Raw genomic sequence first — 25,673 nt, forward strand, 5'->3', positions numbered from 1 at the left:
TATGCCCTCTGTGGCTGAGAAAACAGCACTTGACCGGTGTGAAGATCGAATCATTCTCTCCTTCTGTGCAGAGCGCTGTTGGCTCAAAGGGATGGAGGGCATCTGACTCATCTTCACATCATTCCAGACGGCAAATTCCTTCCGTAATACTGCAGTCCTGCTGCCACATCATAGTCAACCCCCTGGCCAAAACAGGTCGCTTGTTAAAGAGCTTGTCAGCCTCTCCAGCTTGAAGACTGTGTCACATAAATGTCACTGGACTCATTAAAGATCATACGCATCTAACAGACCGGGGCTCAGTGAACACATCTTTCCTCTTCAAATCTATAACAGTGCTCGCCTGCACTCTAAGTAGGCTACTCCTTCCTTAAGAGGGATATAGAAGGTGAGAGCAATGATATCAGCTGCCGAATGAGTGCATTCATACAGTGCTTCTGCCTGTTAATACTCATATGAAGGGAACAGTGATAAAGATCTTTTGACAGTGTAAATGGAAAAACAGATTTTCCATTAAGGTGCACTGAAAAGCCTCGAGTGTCCAGTGAAAGAGCAACTGTTAGATATACAGCGTCTCTTATCCATTCTGTTTACACATTTCTGCATCGTAACCCGGGTCAAACCAAAACAAAGAGGTAAAACCACTTAAAATGATCCGTAGAAACCCCCACACTGCGAAAAGGAAAGGATGGAACTAATTCAAGGATCAACAGAGAAGTAAAAGACAGCTAGGAATGAATGAAAACAGAAAAAAAGAGCAGGTTTATAACAGGGCGGCAGCAATGTTGCAATAAGAAGACTATTTAGTAAATAGCAGTAAACAGATAAATCAGTGCAGCTGTGTGGGGTTGGATGGCCCATGTAAGGGATGTGTGTTCTTATTAAACCGCAGGGGGCCCAAATAGTGACACTGCACCTGCGCAACGCAGAGAAGAGGCAGGTTTAGGACTATGAAGGGAAACGAGAAGAAACAGAAAGATCCCGGAAAGGTCACGCAGGATACAAGCTGGCATTGTGTCTAAACAACAGTTTATCACTGAAGTGCTAAACTTCAAAAGAAAGAACATACTACTTGGTGCAAGTTACGGAAAAACAAGCTTGGCATTTAAAAAGGCATTCGGTGCCATGTTGGTTGATGGATAAAAGACTCTTTTACTACTGTTAATAGGTTTCAGCTTGCTTTTCTGCATTTCCTTTGGGGATCAGTCTAAAGAAGCCCGTGAAATCTCAGTCAGTGCTTTGGCAAAGACCAATTACACATCTGATCTATGCTCAATTTAATTTCTAAAAAAATGTATATCTCCGCATCAAAACATAAATGTGATGCATATATGCATGTTTACCTTAGGGAGCATGGGTGTTGCCTTCTTGCTTTTCTTCTCTGAGGGATCATCCAGCATGTCTGGCTCAAAGGTGTAGAGCTCGGCAAGCTCGTTCATTGTAAAGTGCCTCTCGATCTGCTGCTGGTCCACGACTCGGAATGACAAGGACTGCTTGGTTACCTGCCGCTCATAAATCTTCTCCTCCATTGTACCCTGAAATATGAGAACGTAATGAGTGGATGGCCAAGAAAAGAAAAACAAATTAAGGTCTACTTACAAAGGAGCAAGTTACCTTACTATGTATTACTTTGTAATTCATGAGTGACAGAGGCAATGTCTCTAAAGCCACTGAGATTCTGTACATATTCATCAGTCTCTTTTAGAAACTGTGACTGTGTCTACTGCCTACCTCTACCTAAACAAGTCACTGTGTTATTACTGTTTGCTTTAAGCATGAGATAGGTGTTTTCATTAGTGCTGTGTAGGATTTAACTTAAGTCACTAACTGTCCATTGAACTGTTTCCAGATACGGACGTTCTCAAATTCACAATGTGTCAAACACATGAACTGAAATCCTCAAGCAGAAGTTGAGGTTGGCTGATCACGGATGGTTTCTTTTACATATCAGCACCACATCCATAAACAGAACGGCCCACTGAGCTCACCTGGGCAAGGAACCTGTAGACGTAGACGGTCTTCAGTTGGCCAAAGCGGTAGACTCTGAAGATACTCTGGACGTCGTAGGACGGGTTCCAGGAGGCATCGAAGATGATGACCCTGTTGGAAGCCACCAGGTTGATGCCGAGTGAGCCGGCTCGCGTTGAGATGAGGAACAAACGACCTCTAGGAAAGCATAAGAGAGGGAGAGAGCTAGCGTTACCACCTGTTCAGCATTTTTGCATTTAGATGCACCTGAAATTTAGTTTTACATTCTCCCATATTGTTCTGTGCCGTTTCATATAATGGAGGTACATTACCTTACGTTACTGGTGTCATTAAACTCTTCGGCCCACTTCTTTCTGGTAATGGCGTTAGTGGAACCATCCAGGCGATAGTAGTCTATGTTCCTGAACCACTTGCCTTCACCTTCAGAGACACACTACAGTTACAACACTGTTGACTTTTCACCATCTACGCTCCACAGAGCCTTCAAAATAACACGTCTCGCCATCAAAAGAGCCTTTTCCTTGTCAAAAGGACTTAGTTCTGGTATTAACAGACAGCAGATAGATGACTGTGTTGGTTAGAGGCCAGTTGTGTTTAGCCTTCAAAATGGCTGCCCCCCCCTTACCAGCCTTCATAACCAACATTTCAGTATGTTTCCAATTACAGCACTGTGATCTTTTCATTACAAATTACAAACCCTTGAGCAAACATTTTTTGTGGAATAAAAAGTCAAGGTCTAATCATTTTCAAAATGAAAGTAAAAACATCTGCTGAAGTTTAATTAGGAACATGACCTTACACCAGCAGCGGTGTGTGTGTGTGTTCAGGGGTAACAAGCAAACCAACGATTACAAGAATCCATGCTGCATGTGGACTGTCTCATGAGTGTGAAACATGCATTTCCATAGGAATCCCCATGTTAATGTTACAGACAACAGTATAAAACCACAAAATGGAATCTTAGGACAACATCCTCAAACTACATAAATAGCTGGTTTATTTTTATTAAATTTTGGTCGATAATTTCTATACATTATAAAACCAAGAGCTGCTTTGTAAATGTTAGCATACAGACAAAGCTGATCATGTGCAAATATAGGATCATTCAGTGGCATAATGTTAACAGACATGTCAACAGGCCTTGTCAGACTGCACTAAAAATGTACCTTTGTATGGAGAAACTTTTTCCTCATCTTTAGCTCTGCACGACAGTTCAAGGAAATCCTCAATTAGGTCCAGAGAGATAAGAGACTGACTGAACACCAACCTGAGGAAAAACAAAGATTGAGGTTACACCAGGATTGCTAGAGCCTGACTGATGTGGATTTTTTGTGGGCCAATGTCGATACTGATAATAGGGAGTGAGAAATATCAGATACCAATATATTTATATATATTTTTTAATTATTGCATTGACTCTAAAGATGTTATCAAAACCTTATGACAGAGAAATTTATTGAATTATTGAAAACTTCAAATTTTACAGATTAACCATAAACGTTTTTAAACATAACTAAAAGAAAACAAATACGAGCATATAATGTAAACATGAATGCACTTCTTTCCTGCATTAGTTATGCTGTAAAATTAAAGTTTCACAAATCGCCAAACAAACGCTGATTCCAATGTGTGTGAAAGGCTCATATCGGCTGATTTTGATCAGTCATCCAATACGTTTGAGCTCTACATTTTACAACACAGTCACTCTGGGATGAACCCCAAAACCTTCAAGTCACACTGAGAACCAACAGGTACACTTACACTTTATCTTCCGCTTCCTCTGCCATTCGCAGGATCTCAAAGAGGAGTGTTATCTTTCCAGAGTGCTCCAGAATCTCAGCATCTGCCTCAGTGACAAAATCCCTGTGCCAGTCAGCAGAGGGATTTCCTGGTGATGAGCCAGAGGCCCGAGCTGTTTGAGATGCATGAAGTTACAGATTAGTGTTCATGCCGGCAGAGATTCCCCTAAACAAGTAACTGTAGCAAAGACAACAAGATTAAAATTCTGGGCTTCACTATTGCACAATTTCTGCTACACAAAATGTGATTATACAATGAAATCTATAGTCCTCTATAGAATTTCCTTCCTAGTCCCTCAAATCCTGAATTTCTGGCTCCCAGGCTCAACTTATTATAAAAGGGGATATTTTTCAGGAAATCTAGTAACAAAGGCTGAGCTTTTGGCTTCTGCAAGGCTACCATCCTGAATGTGGAAATAGGTGGCGAGTGGCATCACTTGTTTCACAAAGGAATCTCCCACATATGTGGCTCTGCTCATATTTCCCCTCATATGTCGTGAATACACCAGACTTACGCTCCTCAACAGGCTCTGGTCTGTTTCTGCCCTCTCCATTTTTGCCCCGAGAGCTGCTGTTCCACTCCTTGATGACCTCCACATCGTCACTGTCGGAGTCATCAGAGCCCTTCTTTTTTCCCTTCCCTTGCTTCTTTTTCCTATTAGGGTGGAGGAACAGTGGAAGAGTTGGGGTCAGCAGGAGTAACAGATGCAATAGAGAAGGGCAGTTAAATGAGGTCATCTCTGCGCAAATATATTTAAAAAAAAGTTAGGCGAATGATATTTTACTTTTTCGCCTTCTCGTCCTCGGAGGTCATGCTCATCGAGGATTCTTCGGTTTCTGAAGCAATGAATTCTTCCATACTGTCCTCATCAAAGAATCCCTGCAAGAGAGTGTATGTGTGTAAGTCTTGTCTGTGTGGTGATAAAGGTCAAACAAACAGCTTGATTGTGGGTAGTAGAATTGATGCATAAGGGAGAAATTCTGCCGCAGAGGCAACATGCGTTGTTCTCCCCTGCTGCTTGACCTGTCAGCACTACATTTCTATCGTTTTCCCACCATGTGTGTGATTTGTGGTAATTTGTATTCCCAGTTTTGAGTAAGTGTTTAGTGTGGTGCAGTCTGGTCTTCTATGGTCCTACCCTATTTTCTTTACTGATGTAGTCCAGCTGAAGGCACCAGGGATGGGTCCAGATTCTGCTGAGCATCTGGAAATCCTGGAAGAGTTTGGTCCCCGCACGGCCACGGCCCCCCTCCACAGCATTCCCCACACCTGCACACAAGGGAATGAAGGGAAAGATGAATGTTTGTTTGCATTATGTACTTGACAGCATGCCCTCAACCTCCTCATGCATACGGATGAGAAAACATAGAACAAAACCTAAACGTTGATATCTGAGGGACCAAAAATGAAGTAGACATAAATAAATAGAAATGCAGGAATTATGTATTACATACATAAATGAAAAAATAAATACATTTTGGTAATGAAAAGGGCGATTTATGTATTTTCTCATATATTTATTTATTTGTGCCGTTCTACATTTATCTTTAAATGTATTCATTCATTTTTAAATGTATTCTGTATTTCTACATGTATTTATTTCTGTATTTCTACATTTATTTATTTCTGTATGCTAATAAGGTAGCCGCCCCACTTTTTGGTCCCTCAGAGTTCTACCTGTAACCACTTCTCTATGGACCAATTAAATTAAAATTATTATTGTTCTCACAAAACAGATAAAACCCAAGAAGTGTCAGCCCATCTCATGTCAGAGATGTCAGGTCTAGAATGTGTAGACATGATGTTTCTGCTTGATCAGATTATGGTTTCATCACAAATGCAAGAGAATGGCAGCTGCTGAAATGTTAACTTTGTACCTGCGCTGCATGTTGGCGAGCACTGACATGGGGCCAGAAGTTACTGTGGGTTTTACATTAGCTGTGGCAAAACTTTTGGGACCATTCCCACCCTGCAGAGTGACTGGTGGTCTTAGGCCCAAAGACACCACTGAGGAGGTCCAGAGCCAGTCACAACATCAGCATTGTGCCCCGTGGCCAACCCAGCCTAATGAGCCACAGCACATACCACCAACAGCCCCCCATCACTCCTCTAACATACCGGTTCTCCTGTTCTTTGTTTTCACTTTTGGTGTAAAACCTCTGGCCCCCTCCTGCCTCACAATGTCTTTCCCCTTCCTTTATGCCCCCACATTCCCCCTATTACCCCCCACCCTCTGTTCCCTCTCTCCCAGGGCTCTTCATTAGGGAGACGTGGGAAACTGGGCTTAAACCCTGCCTGCGGCACTCTGCCAGCTGCCACTCCTACACACACACACACACACACACACACACAGACACACAGACACACACACTGTGGGCCACATTCAGAGACGAAAGTCCACTAAACGACTTAACAATACAGCATGAAAGTGAGAGACCAGTCCAGAGAACATTTCTGTAGTGGGACATAGCCTCGTCCCAGACTACACACTTTTTACAGTGGAACTTTCAATTGGATTTTGTTTTAGTTTAAGGTTTAATCTAGGCTAAATCCCTGTCCAAGCAATCAGATCTGATTCTGTAAAAGCCCTGTTTGCAGCCTCTAGAGGCTCTGCCGCTCTCAAGCTGACCAGTGGCACTGCCATTCTCATAATCCTTTGCTCCTGTGCAACAAAAACTCAAAAAACCTTCATTAGAGTGTGTTTCCCACCTGTGAAGTTTTCCAGATAGTATCTGTAGAGTTTACACTGGAGCGGAGTCACTCTAACAGACAGCACATATTCATGTTTTGGCGGCAGGAACTTGGTGAGCGCCGTGTAATCCTTCCTCTGTGGGAAGCAGAAATCAGTCAGCCACTTTAGGAGACAACAAGAAGGTGGATGAGGAGAATCAAAGTCAACTGTCTCAGGCAGTTTTTATTTACCTGGACACAACCAGCCAGCATCTCATAGAGGATGTGAGCCCTCTTTTTCATGATCCGGACATCGTGTAGCGTGGAGTCGGCACACTGACCGTTCTGGATGGGGTTAATGAAGCGGTTCCTGAACTCTTTAACTGACCCAAGCAGGTTTTCCTTGATGAAGTTGACCATGCAGTGGTCTGATAAGGAGACAATAATTAGTTATACATACATTGATGACACAACAACAAAATCTTGGTACTAAGTTATCTCAATAAAATGTCACTGTCTAAAACCAAGAACAACTAACAGCCTTTTTTCAAATATGGATCGTAACTAAGTATTCTCACATTCAATAAGGTTGTTTTGCAGAGGTGTTCCAGTCAGCACGACCCTCCTCCTCGTCCTGATAGAGTTCATCGCTTTGGACACTGCTGATGCCTCGTTCTTCAGGATGTGACCTTCATCGCAGATCACCATGTCTGGACCTGGTGTCAGTGAACAAAAAGAGAAGCTTATGACAAGAGAAAGAGCAACTGAAAATATATTTGATCACCAGGCAGTCTTCAGGCAAACACATAGTCACAACAGTATGTGTTAGTAGCCTCTGTTAACGACAGAGGACTTTAGAGACGTTTTATATCCCTATTTTTTTAAGAGTTAAACAAGAAACCAAGTAAGAGCAGAGTTAACATTGCTTTAATATTGTATATGTAGTGTATATAAATTAATATTCTTGAGTAGCAAACTGCAATAATATTCTTGACACAAAAATACATGAGTAAAGATTATGTGATTATCAAAATGTAAAAAATGTTAACAGCAGAAGAAACAACTATGACTAGATAGACCAACAACTGCGGTTGCTATAATGAATGAAAGCTTGCAGTGCTTTAAAAGTTGCATCAATTAAAATGACCGTTTAGACTGAAGCCACAAATCAGAAAAAGACCTAAATCAGAATTGAAAATCTGACTATATAGTGTTTCTCTTCCCATTCATTAGATTTCATACATAGGGGAGAATTGTTTTCAATTTTGTCTGCTTTTACATACAGTTAAAGTTTCAAGCCAGAGCAGCATACCTGGATCTACCAGTGTCTTCTGAAAGATCTCTTTCAGCTTCTTGCTCTTCATGTTCCTGCCCTGGGTGAGGTTTCGGTACATCTCGTAGCCAATGATTATAACCCCGCCCATTTCTTGCCATCTCTGGAGAGCGTACGCTCGGTCCTGTGGCCTCTTCACTGTGGCCAGCTCAACCACCTGTTAAACACATGGCAAAGATCAATAAGATATGCAGGGATTTTTGGAAAATGGTTCATGAATTGGGAGAGTGACACCCCCACACACACACACACCCCCACACACACACACACACACACACACACACACACACAGTCTTTACCTCTAAACTCTCCTCATCCTTCATTCCTTTTTGCCACTTCTCAAACTCGGTAAGCCAATTCAGGACAGTGTTCAGGGGACAAACCACCAGTGCTGTGGTGAAATCCAGTTTCTCACAAAGCAGCAAAGTATGAAGCAATGTCACCACCTATAGGCCAAAAAAGAACTACAGTTAAACACAATGTGATGGCACAACTTTGGAAGTGATTTACTCATCAAGGTTTGACAGGCTCTTCCTGACGGTATACAACACTTCTACCTGAGCATTGTAGAATGCCAGTTTTCATCTTTGTTTTACATTGTGCAGCATTAGAGCAATTTTCCAACTGGAACAGCATGGTGCTCTCGCTCCTCCTTACCTGTAGAGTTTTTCCCAGGCCCATACAGTGGGCGAGGATACAGCCGGAGCCAGAAGACTTCTCGATCTTCTTCACAGATTCACAGCAGCAGTCCCACATGAACTGAACCCCTGAAATACAACAAAAAGACAGAAGGGCCAAATCAGTCATGAGCATCTTGCTATTACATATGAAGAATTGCGTTTGTTAATAATCCTGTTCACCTTGTCCTTACCGTCAACCTGGTGAGGTTTGAGCTTTGTGACAAGGTTCCTGTGCACCTGAACCAATGGCTCCTTGGTCTCTTCGTCCTCATCCAGCACCAGCTTGGTGGTGATGGGACACGTGATCTGGGAAGACTCCTTCACTACAATCACCTGAAGGAGGAGCAAAGCCAGGGAGAGGGGAACCACAAGAGAGAGATGCAAGATTAGTTTGAAGGTTCAGTCAATCAAATATAGACTTTAGTTAAAACTATTACTTTTACAGCCAATGTCCGATAGTGTCTTTCATATCCTTGAGATAGAGTTTATCATGTACCTGTTCTTCAAGTGTTTAATAAAGTCCAGCTTTCATCTTTCTAAAATAAACTATTGTCATCATTAATATACTGTATGATTTAATCTAATGAACAGTACTTATAATTAGTGCAATAATGTAGTAGTTATGCTAAGATACCCATGGAGGTATAATAATAATTAATTAAAACTTTAAGAAAAAAACCAGCACTATTTTTCAGAGTAAAGTCCATGTGTTAATTAATTATTAACTATATACTGCCAGTTACAATACAGCAGGACTGAGTTCACCCCTGTGTAATATCACAAAAGCTTAGAAGATTCAACTTTCTGAAAATGGAGGTGGGTGAGTGCTGATATAAGACTGTGTGAGTGCAAAAGATGTAGAAAAGATTTAAAACACAAGAAGTGAAAACATGACTCCCAGTGTTTAGAAGCTTTGCGGGAGAGGAATTTTCCAAACAATGATTTCAAACATATTTATAAAAGAACAACAAAAAAAAAAACTATGGCCCCTGACTTGAATTCAACAGATACACCTTTGGAGAAAAAAAAAAACCTTCCAGCAAGATCAAAAATAATAATCAGTGAATAATGGCTGAAAATCTCCACAGATATGTTCAATACTGGTGTCATCCATGCCCAGGAGCATTGACTGCATCATCAAAACTAAAACTGCACATACAAACTATAATAAATAAAAGAGCGGAATCTCACTAACGTAGAGAGTAACTACTGTGGGCGCACTTACTTCTTTACAATTGAGTTCTCATCATAGCTTTATTAGCCAAATGTTTTTGTTTCAAAATTACTTTGCTTAATTCCTTTGGGCATTGGCAAAAAAAAACATTTTTGAAAGGAAAGGACTTGAGTTTACTTCACATTGTTGTGATATTGAGTATGGGCGTACTCAGTTTTCGCATACACTATACTACTAATATATATACTATAATATATACTACACAGATTTAGGGTGAAAAAGCTAAATTACACTAACTACATTATTTTATTAAATCAATTCAATTTCATTATACACTTCATTCTCTGCTGGAAAACACATGATCCTGCGCACAGTGAGGAAAGTTACTGACATGCTTCAACACCGATTAATTAAAAAAAAAAAAATTCAATATAAGTAACAGCTAATCCTGTTGTCATTTTACAAGCTTAAGCTGTCAAACACATACTGAGTGGAGAGAATGGACTGACTACACAGACGCTGTTTTCTGCTGCTGCTGCTTTTTACACCGTCCTGAGCAGATTCTGGAATTTAATTACTTAAAGCAAAACCCATAGAAGATTCTACAGCTGTTTGGTTCTGAGACAGTGAGGAATCAGCAGCAGGTTGGACTGTTTTTGTTGGACTGTTTTTGTCCTTCAATATTTTCATTGCCCATTAGTCTGGTTACATTTTCAACTCATCATTTTGTCAACAAGATGCCAGAAACATATTAAACCATTGAATAATCACAATATCTAAAAGCCAAAAATCACATCTTCAAATTGCTTGTTTTTTGCAAACAAAAATATTCTGTTTACTATTAAACAAGACAAAAAAGCAGCGAATCATCCCATTTGAGAAGGTGGAGCCATATTGACATTGTTCAATGATAAGGTCTCTCATCTCATGCAATGGATTATCATAATAGTTGCAGATAAATTTTCTGTCAATAGACTAATGGTTGCTGCTGTAATCTGCATGAGACAGTTCTATGCATTCCTTCTTCTAAGAACCAATTTCCTAGGGGAAATTCCTGAAATTGTATCAGAGGACCGAATGAACACTGAACATTTTAACCTTGCATGCAGTTTAATCAGGGGGATTACCCGAACCTAATGAATTTAACATCTCAGAGCTTTGAACACAGTCTGTTCTTCAGATTGACATCAGGACTTATCATATTTACCTCTCGAAGTTTCACCCTGAGTGCCTCCCTCTCAGATATACGTTTCCTCCTGTCCTCTTCTTCCTTCAGGGCATCTCTCGTTTCTGTCCGCAGCTTGTCGTCCTTCAGAATTTTGCGAATCCTTTTGCGTCCTTTGCGCTCTTCATCGTCGTCGTCTCCGTCTTCACCCTCTTCACCATCCTCACCATCTTCACCCTCTTCCCCGTCTTCCTCCCCGCTCTGTGGAAATGAACATTAAATTCAGCCTTCTGATCTTCAGCCCATAGGGGGAAAAAGCAACCCCATGATTAATTTGTGACTTCAATAATCCTCACAACACTCCCAGGGGTGAGTTCAAACAACATTTTGTGTGTCATGCATGACCTGACTGACAAATGTTATCCGGGTCCATCTCCTCCACCTGGCAAATCCTACCATGAATAAAAGAAACTCAAATATCCAAGTGTACTGCATCTTAAACACCTTCTCGTTGCTGGATGAGGAATCCTGAACTTTGATTCTGCGTCGTTTCTTCTTCTGCTTGTAACTTCTCTGTTTCTCCTCATCCTTCTTCTTTGAAGCTCTACAAACACAGCAGAATTCGTCTAAGCATGAGCAGGAGATCAATTTAGATCGAGTGACAGTAAAAATTGCCACTATTGAGTGGATGGAGTTATCGTTTCTCACCTTGTTTTTCGACGCTTCCCGTCGTTTTCTGATTCGCTAACCTCCTCGCTAAATGCAGACTCTTCACTGGACTCTGACTTCTCAAAATCTGAGTCTTCAGAGTCATCGCTGTCCACTGATATACAGACAAATAGAGGACAAGGAAACAAAATTCATTTGATTTAACAGAGCTCAGATTACTGGCACCAAAATATTTAGACAATACTTAAAAGTTGAAAAAAAACACCTTTTTGCCCTGACTTCTTCTTGCCCTCCTTGCTCTTCTCTTTACTGGGGGTTTTCTCCTCTCCCGATTCACCTTCACTTAGCGAGAGCTTATGACGAAGCAATTTGTGTCGTCGGCCATGTTTCTTCACTTCGACATCAGAACCTGAATCTTCTCCAAGGAGAGAAACAAATCATTTAATACAACGCATAATAAAACAGGCTTATTTAAAAAGACCTGGTTATATTCAACAAATGTGTGCTACCTTGCTGCTCCTCTTCATCATCCTCTTCATCATAATCCTCATCATCCTCTTTCTTAACTTTTTTGGACTTTTCATCCTCATCTTCTCCTTCATTATCAGAGGAGCTCTCTGCTCCCGAAGAGTAGTTGGATTTTATTTGGGCAAGAAGCATTTTCTTTGCAATCCTTCAGAAGAAAAGAAATAACACAGACACAGCAGGTTAACATTAATCCAGTGTTTCCCCTAGGATGGAATTGAAGCAGTCGGGGTAAAGCGTGCATGCAGGGGGAAATAATTGCTACCCATTAAAAACAACAAGTCATTTTCCTTGAGACATTTGGAACAATGTCTATACAATTGCAGAAATATAACATTATAGAAATATAAAATTATTTACAATCAAAACTATGTACAGTCGTAACACTCGTAAAAACTAAAGATTAAGATACAAATAAAATAGAGAATCAAGTTATTACCTATACGTTACAACATATTGCTAGCAAATACAATTATATGCAACTAAATTGCAAAACTGCTACATCCTGACCTTCCTTGATGCAAAGTCATCAATCACATCATTCTGCCCAGCAATTGCATGATTAACACTATTCACAGATAGACCACTAAGGAGTTCCTGTGACATGGTGGACCTCAGGTAGGACTTCATGAGCTTCAGCTACAGACTTGTTTTATATTATTCTTAACGATTTCACAAAAAAGTTTAACAATATGTCTGTGACACTAAACCTTCATAGTATTATTAATGAATTGTGGTTTATTTGGTAGCATTTCCTGGTGCGAATCCTTTTACTAATTTCATTTGTACTGTACAAAGTTAGATGTGTGCTATTAGATAGATTCCCCCACTTGCCCTGTCGTGTCTACACAGCAATTTACCACTCTTATTTTATGTGTGTGAAATTCTCCATTGGGCTTGTGAATGGAATGAAACTATTGCTGCTTTCAGACAAACGCTCAACTCCGGCCCTTTTCTTCTAACTATCCAGGACTGTGTGTGAGAACGCAAAAGTCTGAGTTTTCCTTTCAGCCACCTAGCAAAATATACGCAAAAAAGTCAGAGTTTGCTCGTGTAGCAATACAGCAGGAAAATGTCTGTAGAATTCACCGAAAGCCTGGATGTGTCAATGCCATTTCTAACACGTTGCGCACACAAAACTGAAGAAGCAAAAAAAAAAATAGCAAAAAAAAAAGAATACAAGTCCCAGGTTGAAAAGGAGGAGCCAGACACGTAGAAGAGACCAACAAATTCTCAACTAGGAAAGACAACAAGAATTGAGAAGTTTTGGTGATGAGGGCTGATGCCTGTGCTGATGCGCTGTAAACAGAAACACAATTTGCACAGCGGAATCTATACATTATGTTCTGCCTCCTTTATGCTCTACCAAGGCTTATGACATTGCAATGGCATTACTGAGTAGAGCCCAACTGATACTGGGTTTTTAGGACCAGTACATATACATACACACATATTGAAAACAATAGAGTCAGAGCACACTCTGCTGGACAAACTTTTTGATGACAGCATTGAAGCACCCCAAGAATAAATTTCTCTCGGAAAAAAGTTGCATATCAGACAACAGACATCAATACCAATATATCTGTGATGAAAAAATGTTTGTCCAATACAATGTATGACAAAAAATGATAAAACAGCCAACCTCTACTTTTGGGCAAAAATCTGATGCTCTGGGATAAACCAGAGTGATATATGTGTTGTGATTGCAAACTTAAAAAACACAACATTCTTCAGTGAGGACCAGACTGAGCAGCCGAACTGTGTTTGGTTAGTCAAGTATTGCCGTGTGCTCTCAGAACCCAGTCAATATAATAGGGCGAAAAGCCCCAGTAAAGACGATCTTTGCAGTTTGTTGTGATTTGAGTATGTACCTGTTTTCAGGGTCATCATCGTCTTCATCTTCACCAACCTCAGAGACTTCCGCTTTATCTTCCGCCTCATCTCCTACATATCAAAAGAGTAAATATACCGTTATTGGAAGCGCTTGCAAGTTACAGTTAGACATTTTGTGAAATTTCCCCTTTTTCTTTCTTGCAAGGCAAAACTTCAGAAAGTTACTTTTTACACCTCAGTTTTTGGTGAAAATTAAACAAATTAAAAAGAACATGTTCTTGGGGGCACTTCAGAGGAGCTAGGAGGCACATTTGTTTACTTGTGGACAGAGACAGGCTAGCTTTGTACAATGCTAACTAGTTGCTGGCAGTAGAGACATCCGACAGGTTTCTGTTTTCTCATCTTACCTCAGAAAGAAAGACAATAAGCTTAGTTCCCAAAATGTCGAACTTTTTTAAAGACAAACTTCAGGTTTGCTCAGGTTGACTCAAATGTGTGACAATTAAGCAGATGTCAAGCTGAGTACCACTAAACTCTCTTCTCCTCTACACCAAATTACCTGAGGACTGATGGAAGGGACCACTGCCTCCCACAACGTTCTCCTCCACGATGGGCTTGATCTTTTGCTCGTCGCTGTCTTCTCCTGAGCAATCTTCAGCCTGTTGCTCCTCATCGTCCTCACTGGAGGAAGACTGCAGCTTTGAGGTTGACCTAGAGCTCCTTCCTTTGCGCTTCTTTTCATAAGACCTTTTGCGGTCTGCTGCCTTCCTCTCAGGTGAATTTTTGTCATCCTGTTTTGCTTCTTCTTGTTTCTTCACGCGGCTAGATCTTCTCTTTGCTGTGCCTTTACTCTTGATCTCAGAGTCCGAGTTGGAGGAGTTTGAGCTGTTTTGCTTCTTCTTCTTGGGAGTCTTTTTACTTTTCTTCTCCGTATCTGACTCAGAGCTTTCAGACTTTCTCTTACGTTTTGAGGCTTTGTCTGTATCCTGTGTGGAGGTGTTGTTTAGTTTGAATAAGCGCTTTTTAGCACTCTTGCTTCCTTCTTCTTCATCTGTGCTGTGGCTTTCTGCTGCCTTTTCTAGCAGTATGGGTGGAACTTCATCCGAGTCAGAGTCTGTGGTTTTTTTCTCATTGGCCTTGGTATGCTTTCCATCCTCTTTTTTGGCATTACTGAATTTCTTGGATTTGGCCTTCCCCTTACTTTCTTCCTCTGACTCAGATTCAGAGGATTTTACCTTGTCCTTGTTCTCGGCCTGCTTCCTCAAAGGGGTGGTCTTAACTCTACTAGATCGACGGCTAGGAAGTGGGCTTACTGTCCCATCTACTGCATCACGCTTCTCCTTGCCTTCTTCTTCTTTGCACTTTTGCTGCATCTCCCCACCGTTTACTCTATTTTTGGACCTGGAGGACCTTGACCCACATGTTGTCACGACTGGGACTGGAGTCAGCTTGACTATAAGGTTCTTGACCTTGGGGTGGGGGCGTTGAGAGTCTGTTGATTTTTCATTTGACCTTGCATCAGTGTGTGTGATCAAATCTGTGTTGCTCTGTGAGAGCATGGTGGAATCCGCAAGACTCTCCACCATCTGAAAAAGCTCTTCAGGAACCGAAGGTGGTACAGACATGATGTCCTGATCCAAGGACATTTCACCAGCTGATACCATGTCATCTTCACATACTTCAGATTTTCTTTTCTTTTTGGTTACATCAACTTCAGTTTGGCCGTCTTTCATTTCAATCTCACTTGAAACTTTATCACTGTCCATCTCCTGCTCATTAGGCTGCGCCTCGTCCAGCCCCTCATCCGGATTTTCGACGGGCACCTCGTCTGGCTCCTCAATGGGCACCTCATCCGGTTCCTTATCCAGCTCCTCTACAGGCTCATCGATGGACTCCTCATCCAGTTCCTTGATAGGCTCATCGATGGGCTCCTCATCCATCTCCTTGATGGACTCATCGATGGGCTCCTCATCCATCTCCTTGATGGGCTCATCGATGGGCTCCTCATCCATCTCCTTGATGGGCTCATCGATGGGCTCCTCATCCAGCTCCTTGATGGGCTCATCGATGGGCTCCTCATCCAGCTCCTTGATGGACTCATCGATGGGCTCATCGATGGGCTCCTCATCCAGCTCATCAACAGGCTCCTTGTCCAACTTCTCCGCTGCGTCAACCTTATCAATTGCATTCGCCACAGTATCCATACTATCAATTTCTACAGGGGGCGGAACAGCCTTGGTCTTTCTTGCAATATGTTGCCCATCGTTACCATTCTGAAACTCCATGCTTTTGAACTCAGGTTCCAAAGCCACCTCCAAAGCATTGTGGGCTTTCTTCAAATCAGCAAGCACAGCCTTGAAGGCTTTCAAATGCCGACACCTGATAGATTTATCTTCTTGCTCCTCAACTTCCTGCTGTATGAACTGGATGAATGTATTGTTTAGACCAGTTGTAGTTTCAACAAGCTTTTTTACTTTCTTTATAAGTTCTTTGGGTACCTGCAGCTTTTTGTAGGAAAACGTCATGGTCCCTGAGCCTTCGGTGTGTTCTTTTCCATTGACAACTGCTTTGTGCTCTTTAACTGATTTGTTTTTCTGTCTCTTGCTCTCACGTTCCTCTGTTTTATCTGGTTTTCGTTGCTTGAGTTGCTCAAGTTCTTGTTTTTCCATGATACGGTGGCATTTGGAGACTAGATCCTGAAGCGGCTCCGACCTGCAGGTATAACAGTGCCACTTTGAGTTCTCATCAGTAATGGTTGACAGCTCCCTCCTGCCTAGGTTGCGCAAAATGCATTTTTTGCAGAAGGCATTGTTGCAGTAGTCACAGCAGATGAGCCTGCCTCCTTCAGCACACCACCTGGGGAGGAAAAGTTAAACAGTTTTAGGGCATTAAACAAATACGGTATTTTAAAAAAATGTTTAAATAGTCAGTACTATTTATACTGACTTCCATACTACACTGGAAACCGCTTCACTGTAAGCGGTTGATTACTTTAACCGAATTGCGTAGCTTCTGTATGATAGTTCCGGAACTTGAGGGAAAGGTAAGATTGCGCACTCGCCTATGCACACACACAGACAGACTCTGCTGCTCACTTTTCTCTCTCTCTCTTTGGCTTGATTTGCTTGACAGTGTGCAGCACGAATAATGGACATAGAGAGGAGCAGTAAATTACTGACAGCCGGTAGAAACTGTAAAAAAAATACTTTTCACGGTCCAAACATGCATGAAAGACCCAAAATGATGACTGTAAGTACTTGATCATTATCACCAGCGTATTTAAAGAGCATTTGTATAGGAACAATTCTGTCCCAAGCGTTTGATCCATCCATTGATCACCATAAACGGTTTCCACTGTATCTATACTGCACATGGGTGGAGATCAAGGAAAAATCTATATCTGAACAATGGATAAAAGGGTCAGAAAAGCAGTACTTTTCATGTATTTCATTACATGTCAATCTCAAAGGGACATTCAAGAATGATCCAAGAATGTCATCCACACAGAAGCATCATGGTCAAATTAATAATGTTATGTTATGTATTTTTGAGATGCCTGGCAAAACCTAAAAAAAATATTTTTTTTATTTAATTACTTCTGTTGTGTAACACTTAAGCCGATAAATCATATGTTTTGTTGGTGTTGTGTAAAACGTCTTACCTGCACTGCTCGTCCATCCCATCAGAGTCTCTGCTGATGTCATCACTTGTGTAATACTTGTAGCATGACTAGAGGAAGAGGAAATATGGGATCACTAAAACATTGTGAAAAATATCAGGAGGTAATTTCACTGAAATGGCTATGAACATGTGAAATGTGTATTTGGAATTTCTTACCTTGCAAATAAGTACTTTAAGTGCGGGATGCTCATACACAGAGTTGCGTTGAAACTGGTTTACTTGTTTTCCACAGGCAGTGCAGTTTACCTTCTTCTGCAGTGCATCATCTGTTACAAGGACTAAAGAAATCGGTTGCTTTAACTTTCATCCTTTTACTTTTTTCCCCACTCACTGAATGATTTATTGCGGTGTACAGTCGATTTACAGACAAATGCTACAAATGCTCAAAACACAAGCTAAACTTACCTGTAGATTTCGGTTTGAAATCGACTCTCAGCTTCATGGCACCTTTGTTTTCATTACCAGCTGGTCTCATCACTAAAGTGCCTAAAGAGAGACATAGCAGAAGTGTCTCACAATCAGCATCTAATTAAGCAACGATATCTGTATCAATGATATCGCAAGTATGAGGAAAAGGTGTTCCCCCGTTATTTAGTGGTTCACCATAGTTTAATTGATTTGTTGTTGTTTTTTTAATTACAATTTTTATAATTTCATAATAGACCTGTCAGTTCAGCGGCCAATCACAATAATAAACCCTCATTCCCCCCGCCCCCAAAAGCCACTGCTGTAGATAGAATGGAGATTCTGTAGGAAACGCTGCACCTCCATTGTTCATACCTTTAGATGCGCTGCCTGTGTTACTGTCGGAAGGATTGTCAGAGGGGGCACCGTCATTGTCACTCTCAGCTGAGGTGTCGGATTCATTCAGTCCAGTGTGCTTAGCTGCAGTAGTGGGCTTCCTGTAATGTGTTAGCACAAGGACTTTGATCACTTGAAGCCGTGACTGTGCCATTTTGAGAGAATGTAAGTGCAAACAAATACAATGAGTGCCTCATTTGAGAGAACTGCTCCTCACCTCTTGCTGCGAGAGGAGGAGGGCTTCATCTTTTCTCTGGAGCTACCAGGCTGACAGGGATTTAAGATTTGTTTTAGTACCATGACAATTAAGAACAAATTATATTTACAAAGACAGTTAAATATGAGCCTCCTAGGAATAGTTTACATTGCTAGTATTGTCAACACACAAATGTAAACACACATTATTTGCCAGCCAAAGAGACTTCATATTTACCTCCTCTGCTTTCTCTGCCATTGGGTCAAGGGTTGAATCAGAATCCAGACTCATATTACCTGCAAAGAGATTTGAAAATGTGTTTCCTAATGAGAATACCAACACATTGTACCTTCATTTTAGAGATTGGGAAAAACAAAAAGATTTAATACATTTACTGTTGCCATACAAGACTAGAGAAAACCCATGGTGTTTTTTCACTGTCCGGGTACCGATCAGTCTTTCATATAACTTTCCATTCTTTCTGTATTTCCATAAGAAGTGCTTAGTTTTACATATTTCTTTCATTTCGAGGCTGCTTAAATTATAGGATATTTTTCCAAGAGTTGTTATCATTTTATCAGGAACTCTGGTACAAAAGTCACGGCTAAACTCTGCTACTGCACGACGAGATTTACTTACATACTGTTTTGCATAACACTTACAGCATGAGCTTTTACAGCTGGACAGACCTAGCAGCAGGAGGGAAACTTACCACAGCGAATCCAAGCTTCTTTTTTTTTTTTAATCACATAATACTTTAATCACCCGTTGTTGCGCTGTCACAAGAGTCTCTTACATAAATAAAATGATATAAAAAAGTTAGCGCTAACCATTGTTATGTCTATGAGCCAGTTCCCAGCGATGTCAAAGCTAACAGACAATGGTCGGGCTATTTCGTGTTAGTGCCTCAGAAAGACCACAACAAAAGTAGATTCAGAGAAAACGGGAGAGCGCTGGCGAGCCTCACGATCCCAGCATCTGGGTTATTCTACTGTTATTGGGCCGACGTGGATTCATTAGCGGCACATCGCTCTGATACAGAGGCGCCGCTGTTTGTTTGGATGTTTTGCGTCATCACACTGTGCTGATTAGATCAGCGAGGAGCTGCTCTCACTCCGTCAGCAGCTACCAGGCCTGAAATGGGTCCAAAAAGCCCCCGTTCAAAAACAAAGAGGCCGGCGGTGCAACAAGCAGCTCACACTCCATTTGCCGCTCTTATCTCCCCCCTCAGCACTGACACAACACAGACACTCCGGACTGACGCCAGGTTGAGGCTAGCTAACAGTAGCCGGTTTAGCTGTCGCTGAGATTACTTATTCTTACTGCTGCACGTTGCCCTGGCAACCTTGCAGTCCAGGCTCCAGTGCATGCGATGCAACGGGGAGGCGGGGGGGCGGGGGGGATGCATGCACGGGCCTTCCCGGGCTCCGACTGCACCGCGGCGCGAAGCTGCGAGACAACCGCAGCCTGGCCACTTGCTAGCACTAGCCACAAGTAGCAACACAACATATAGCTAGCAACAACAACAGACCAAGTCCTAGCATGTGGACACTAAAGCGCATCGTTGGTTTTTAATCGCATTGACAACACCCTACAATGTGCACGTGTGCAGCTGCGTGTGTGCGAACGAACTTGAATGTTGCCGGCTGTGCAGCTAATCGGCTAACAGCTACAACTCGGCTAGCCTAGCTTGCTAGCGGCGGGCACTCATGGCCCGGCTCTTCTCTAGCGGAGGCAGCACAGTGACCAATGTAACAACGACTGGTCCAAACAAACACATTCAGCTGCGCCCGTACCTGCTTCCCGCCGTCGTCATTTCTCGACCGCCGGAGACGCGTGTTGTTTTGGTTGTCCCGTCAAACAGTCCGGTGGAATCTCACAGGTTTGCGATAGTGCGGAGGCGAGAAGAGCCGCAAAAAATACGAAACAACTCCGGTCAGGGCAGACAAAGCGAGGGGACCATCTTGCCGGATGACTGTGGACGCAGTAAAATGGCGCATCTAGCCTAAATCCTGTGCGTGTTCCCATTGGCTGAGCGCTGCAGACGGGGCTGCCACTCCGACTGGTCCGGCCCCTCCGGAGACCTGCGATTCGTCGGTGCACCGAGGGACTCATGTTCCCTGGGAAGGATCAGGCTGCTGGCTCCATTTCCATTTCATTCATTTGTTGATGTGCTGAACGGCGCGCTGTTTTGTTTCCCTGATCGCAGCTGTAATAACACACACACGCACGCACACACACACACGCACGCACACACACACACACACACACACACACACACACACACACACACACACTGTCTGTATAGACGTTGCAGCTGCAGCGTCACTCAACTCCCTCCACATGCTGATCATCATATCCACACACAGTAGGCAGATAGATTGATAACAACATGTAAGCAATTGTGGTGGAGGAATGTAAAAATACTGGAGTAAGAGCTAAGTTCTGCATTTAGAATCCCTCTGATTGAAAAGTACACCACTATTATAAACCAAATGGGCATTATGACGATGAAAAGTCACAATCCCAAAAAATGGCCTTTGCTCGGGCCACATTGGCCAAAATATCGCTGCATAAAGATTTCAAAATCAGTCGATATCGTTATCTTCTTTAAGTTTAAAGACTAATTTTTGCTCATGAGTAAATATTAAGGTTTTAAATGATTCTATATGGACAGAGGATGACAAGCACTTTGTAAATCTGAAGTAGATCAATTATGTGTTTTACCTCAGTGCACAAATAATAATAAATATATTGCTATAAAGGCTTATTGTTCTTACGTATATTTCTATAAAATATACTTATTTGTTGATTGCCCAGCCTTATACAACACTATTATTTTGTTATTCGTGTGTAAACGTCTGTTGTAGTTGGGACTGCTTTTAATTTCTTTAATTCCTTAACATCCTAAGGGTCAAATTATACCCATGAAAAGGTTGTGAGATGACAAAATTATTGAGTTGTGTTGAACTGACTCTTAGATTTCCAGTAAATCATGGGATCTTTTAGGGTTTTTGTTGGAATCTGAATTATTTGAACAATTTGTTGTATTAGTGTCACAATTGCCACATAGTATAACATGACATTTATTGAATATAAAATGGAAATGCAATTTACCTTTCCTAAGTTGGGCTACCCCCTTTATCATATTTCTTTATCATTACTATCTTGAGATCCAGCTTTTCCTTGTACAAATTGAATACTTGTATATTATTTTTCTCAGTCATCATACAAAGTAAGAGCTGTGTCCTAAATCGCTCAATATATTTTAAATTGATTCTGACTAACCTTGTTATACATCCAAAACAACTCTTGCTGATAATATTTTTCACGTGATTGATCTGATCATCACACCCAATGATGATAGTGTCACACCAAGGATGAACCACACCAGAATTTGTCAATGCAAAAACATGTATTATATGTAAATAATATTCAAACAAACAAAGAACAGTCTTAGAAAAAACACAAAAACATATGGAAAAGTGTGCCACTAAACAACAAATGCCTGTTCAACTATCAAAAAATATAATACAAAATATACTGTCACACAATATATCTATATTTGATCACAGCTGACTCAGTACATCATGAGTAACATCAGAAAGATACTTGGTAAAGCAGGTCTGCAATACATAGGCCTATAGCATAAACATAGATTATCTTTTCGTGTTAGTCAGATTAAAACAGTAACATTATAATCAGAAATGATCAGATGTTATGTTAAAACCCAAATTACTTACTTATTTACTTTCATGCTCAACAAGACATCTGCACTGTATTGAGGAGACATGCATCTCCTTTTCTTGGTTTAAGTATTATTCAAGTTTTTCATGTTTGGTTGAAACTTGTGAAAAAGAGAGTGATCATTGAAGTTAAGTATGTAAATATGAAAGCAGACTATTCTGAAAATGTCTTAATTCAGACTCAGACAGTTATCTAAGCAGTTCAAATGGTGCATCACTCATTTATAAGGGGTCACAAGCGGAAAATGTGGGGACTCACTGGTTTATTCAATGGATTTGATGAGTTTGTCATGGTATTTTGTAAAAAATTGTACCCTGAAGTTTCACATTACAACTGCAATAACTGTGCACAGGTCAGAGAACTTGATTCCTGTACTGAAAGTGGCTCCCACTCTCATGGCCTCCATTGTGCCTCGTTAAACAAATTGCTGTGCTGTGAATATTGTGAATTCTAAAACTTGCAGATGATTACCTGAAGATGGGGCTCTTCCTCAAGGTTTGTCAGCTGGTGGTGCAACAGTAAAAACTATCCTGCTGCTGAAATAATAAATGTAAAATATGATGTGAATGTGCTTGTGTGCAATGATATTAACTGTATCAATTCAGAAGGGAGTCTCTCTCTTGGTTTTTAGTGACACCGTTCAGACTTCAGACAGTCAAACAAAAATGCTGCATTTTCATTTACTTCTCAGTTGCTCTGCCTTTTCAATAACAGATATGATTACTAGCAGTAGTAATTAATTAAATTATCTTTAGTGATATTTCTATTATTTTCAGATATATCTTTTATGGTTTCATCGTCTGTTAAAATTTTGATCCAGGAATTTTTTTTAACTTTCTTTGAAATTGCGAGACAGGGTGTTTTTTGGAGAATAATTCATGGCTCGATGAAAAAAATGGTAAAAATGTTAATGACATGTTAAGGGGACTAACCATTGAGTGTGTGTAATTCAGTGCAGATACAAATAAAAATCTGGATCTATTGAATTGAAAGGTTCAGGGTGTAGAATTTAGTGTTATTTAATGGTGAAGTTGCATGTTGCAGCCTAATACCCCTCACCTCACTAAAAGTCAAGATTTTTTTTTCCCTGTCACATTTTCCTCCTCCTAATGTGTGGGATAAAGTTATAAAACTTGACTCAAAATAATTTCCCACTTGCCCACACACCGTGATCATTTTGCCATGACACTGTAGGTGTTACTAATGATATTGGTTAGCCTAACAATGGCTGCAGTTCACTTCGCTTTAATGGAACGATGTTGGATCATCATTCATTTCATCAGTTCCTCGTGTGTTATTCTGAAAACTCATAATGTCTGCTGTGGAAAGGTGCCATTAAATTATATTCATCTGTGAGCATGCGGCCATGATGAAACAGTTAGTTTACTTTGTATTTTGTCATTTGATATGATGTCATGTTCGGCGATTAGTTTCTTGCACATCTTTCCACATCAGAACAAACTTCATCATATGTTAACCCCCAGCGATGACCTGCCTGGCATTACCTGGAAACTGCTTGGTAAGAGATAACTAGAGGCCTATATATGCACCCAGTGGAACATTTGATAGTAACACAGATACATATCATCCTAATCCTTATTTGGTGTCCTCCACCTCTGACGTGTGACATAGATCATAGATGGTGACAATATAAGTAGCATCAGTAGTAAGAGTTTGAACGTTACTCAGCTTTACTGCTCAACCTGTCAGTGCAAGCCCACGGTCAATTTCAAAGACATGAAGAACTTCAGTATTCAAAGTTTCACACTCATGATGATGATGATGATGACTATCTCCTTAGAAACTACGAAGGAGCCCACTCTACAAAATAGGCTGGAAGAAATCTACCATGAAGTGTCTAACCTGACGAGGAACAATGTGAGTAAACTATGAAAGTCACATCTGGTTGTTTGTTCAATTGGGTACTAACATTTTTTATATTTTGTCATTTAAGTCATCAAAGCTGGCAAACAAACAAGTGAAGTTTGCAAGAGGACATGAGTCAAATTGTGTGGTATGTTGGAAACCCTTTTGTTTATAAGTATTGAGATTATTGTAAAAAGCATCCGTCTTAGTAGATGCAAGATGCTGTTACTAACTGTGCGCTTCTCTACACAGATGGAGTATTTCTGTTGGGTCGAGAAATCTCTGAAGTCCGAGAATTTAGACCAGGTGAAAAAACTCACCTGTTTAGTGAAGCAGTACAACATACAGAGCAAGGTAGGAGAAAGAGGAGCTTTTATGTGATCGAACCACCTTTTTATATATTTCCAGAACCAAATTCATGTCAAAAATGTCAAATGCTCTCCATCATTTTAGTTCCTAAAAAGCTGTTTCTTTTCAGGTTGTCAACTGTACCGAGGTCAAGACCCATCATATACATCTATCCAAATTGTTGGAGGGCATCAAGACATGCTCTCTTATGAACTCGAAGTGAAGACATGAAGGATTTGCATTGACCATATTTTATTAAGTGACACATATAATATGCATAAGTTATTTCTTATTTATTATAAAATGTAATTTATTTTTCTTGTGTTTTTATATCAATAAATTATTACATAGCAGCAGTTTGTTGTTGAGGTTTCGAGTTTTTTCCACCACTTATTTATTCTTTATTTAACCAGGAAGATGCCACAGAGATGCAATATCTCTAAAGATGCAAAGTATCGGAGGTTTCAAATCAATACAAACACGCACACATTCACTAAAACACAGAAAACAGATTTAAAACAAAGAACAGACATAGAAACATAAAGGAATCAGTTACTATGATGAATTACAGAAAATAAATATGAAAAAAACATTACTCTATGAAAATTGATATTAAAAGATTTTAACTGAAAGTGTAACAATTCTAAGTTTAAGATGTCTCATAGCTCAAGCATGTGGTTATTTACCCAGCTCAGTTCATGTAGTTGGGACCTTGAAGAGAATGTTTTCTGACGATCCTGTGTTGCAGCTATTTGGACAATAGAACTGTGCAGGTAACTTGCAAAATAAAGCTTTTGTTAAGTATTTAGTAATTGACAGTGTTTAAGGTTTTAGTGATATATCGTTAAACTATTCAGCTGTCTTCCACTGAAGAAGACAGAATCTCCAGAAAGGTTGAAAAGAGAAGAAACTCAGACTTAAAACTTCCACACAGAGGAGGAGATATTAACTCAGTTCACCTAAAACATGAACTCCTCAGCCCTAACCCTAACCCTGGACAATATTAGTGTTACATCACATTACATAATTAGTAGGAGGTGCTTTCCATAGTTAATATTTATTTATGTAAAACAAATTGTGAGTAAGAAAGGATTTTTATATGATGTATCATATGTAAACTAGTTGGATTAACTCTGTATCCTATTTTCTATATATTTATTACATTATATTGGCTCTGACAAGTATTTTAATTGCTGATA

General features: G+C 40.6%; 1 protein-coding gene across 4 annotated transcripts in view; it reads right to left on the bottom strand.

Moving 5' to 3' along the window:
• atrx (ATRX chromatin remodeler) overlaps positions 1-20,539 on the bottom strand; it is a 33,176-nt gene extending 12,637 nt beyond the window's left edge. Inside the window, exons 1-30 of one of the 4 annotated variants that reach the window (XM_034597675.1) lie at positions 20,310-20,514; positions 18,751-18,809; positions 18,535-18,584; positions 18,297-18,418; positions 17,922-18,002; positions 17,673-17,794; positions 17,497-17,564; positions 15,971-16,691; positions 14,395-15,922; positions 13,874-13,946; positions 11,987-12,150; positions 11,743-11,895; positions 11,517-11,631; positions 11,313-11,412; positions 10,851-11,069; positions 8,661-8,802; positions 8,447-8,556; positions 8,089-8,235; positions 7,769-7,946; positions 7,035-7,172; positions 6,709-6,884; positions 6,496-6,613; positions 4,925-5,055; positions 4,571-4,665; positions 4,301-4,440; positions 3,748-3,898; positions 3,153-3,253; positions 2,298-2,406; positions 1,986-2,163; positions 1,341-1,532 (exon numbers count right to left, since the gene is read on the bottom strand). In XM_034597675.1, coding sequence (XP_034453566.1) covers positions 1,341-1,532; positions 1,986-2,163; positions 2,298-2,406; positions 3,153-3,253; positions 3,748-3,898; positions 4,301-4,440; positions 4,571-4,665; positions 4,925-5,055; positions 6,496-6,613; positions 6,709-6,884; positions 7,035-7,172; positions 7,769-7,946; positions 8,089-8,235; positions 8,447-8,556; positions 8,661-8,802; positions 10,851-11,069; positions 11,313-11,412; positions 11,517-11,631; positions 11,743-11,895; positions 11,987-12,150; positions 13,874-13,946; positions 14,395-15,922; positions 15,971-16,691; positions 17,497-17,564; positions 17,673-17,794; positions 17,922-18,002; positions 18,297-18,418; positions 18,535-18,584; positions 18,751-18,804 — 5,676 coding nt within the window. In that variant the 5' untranslated portion in view covers positions 18,805-18,809; positions 20,310-20,514. Of the gene's footprint in view, positions 1-1,340; positions 1,533-1,985; positions 2,164-2,297; positions 2,407-3,152; positions 3,254-3,747; positions 3,899-4,300; positions 4,441-4,570; positions 4,666-4,924; positions 5,056-6,495; positions 6,614-6,708; positions 6,885-7,034; positions 7,173-7,768; positions 7,947-8,088; positions 8,236-8,446; positions 8,557-8,660; positions 8,803-10,850; positions 11,070-11,312; positions 11,413-11,516; positions 11,632-11,742; positions 11,896-11,986; positions 12,151-13,873; positions 13,947-14,394; positions 16,692-17,496; positions 17,565-17,672; positions 17,795-17,921; positions 18,003-18,296; positions 18,419-18,534; positions 18,585-18,750; positions 18,810-20,309 lie in introns of all 4 variants that reach the window. The other 3 variants (XM_034597674.1, XM_034597673.1, XM_034597672.1) reach the window with 3 other exon arrangements.
• Positions 20,540-25,673: the final 5,134 nt, after the last annotated feature.

The sequence above is a fragment of the Hippoglossus hippoglossus genome, chromosome 10, assembly GCF_009819705.1.
Source record: "Hippoglossus hippoglossus isolate fHipHip1 chromosome 10, fHipHip1.pri, whole genome shotgun sequence".
NCBI classification, from domain to species: domain Eukaryota; kingdom Metazoa; phylum Chordata; class Actinopteri; order Pleuronectiformes; family Pleuronectidae; genus Hippoglossus; species Hippoglossus hippoglossus.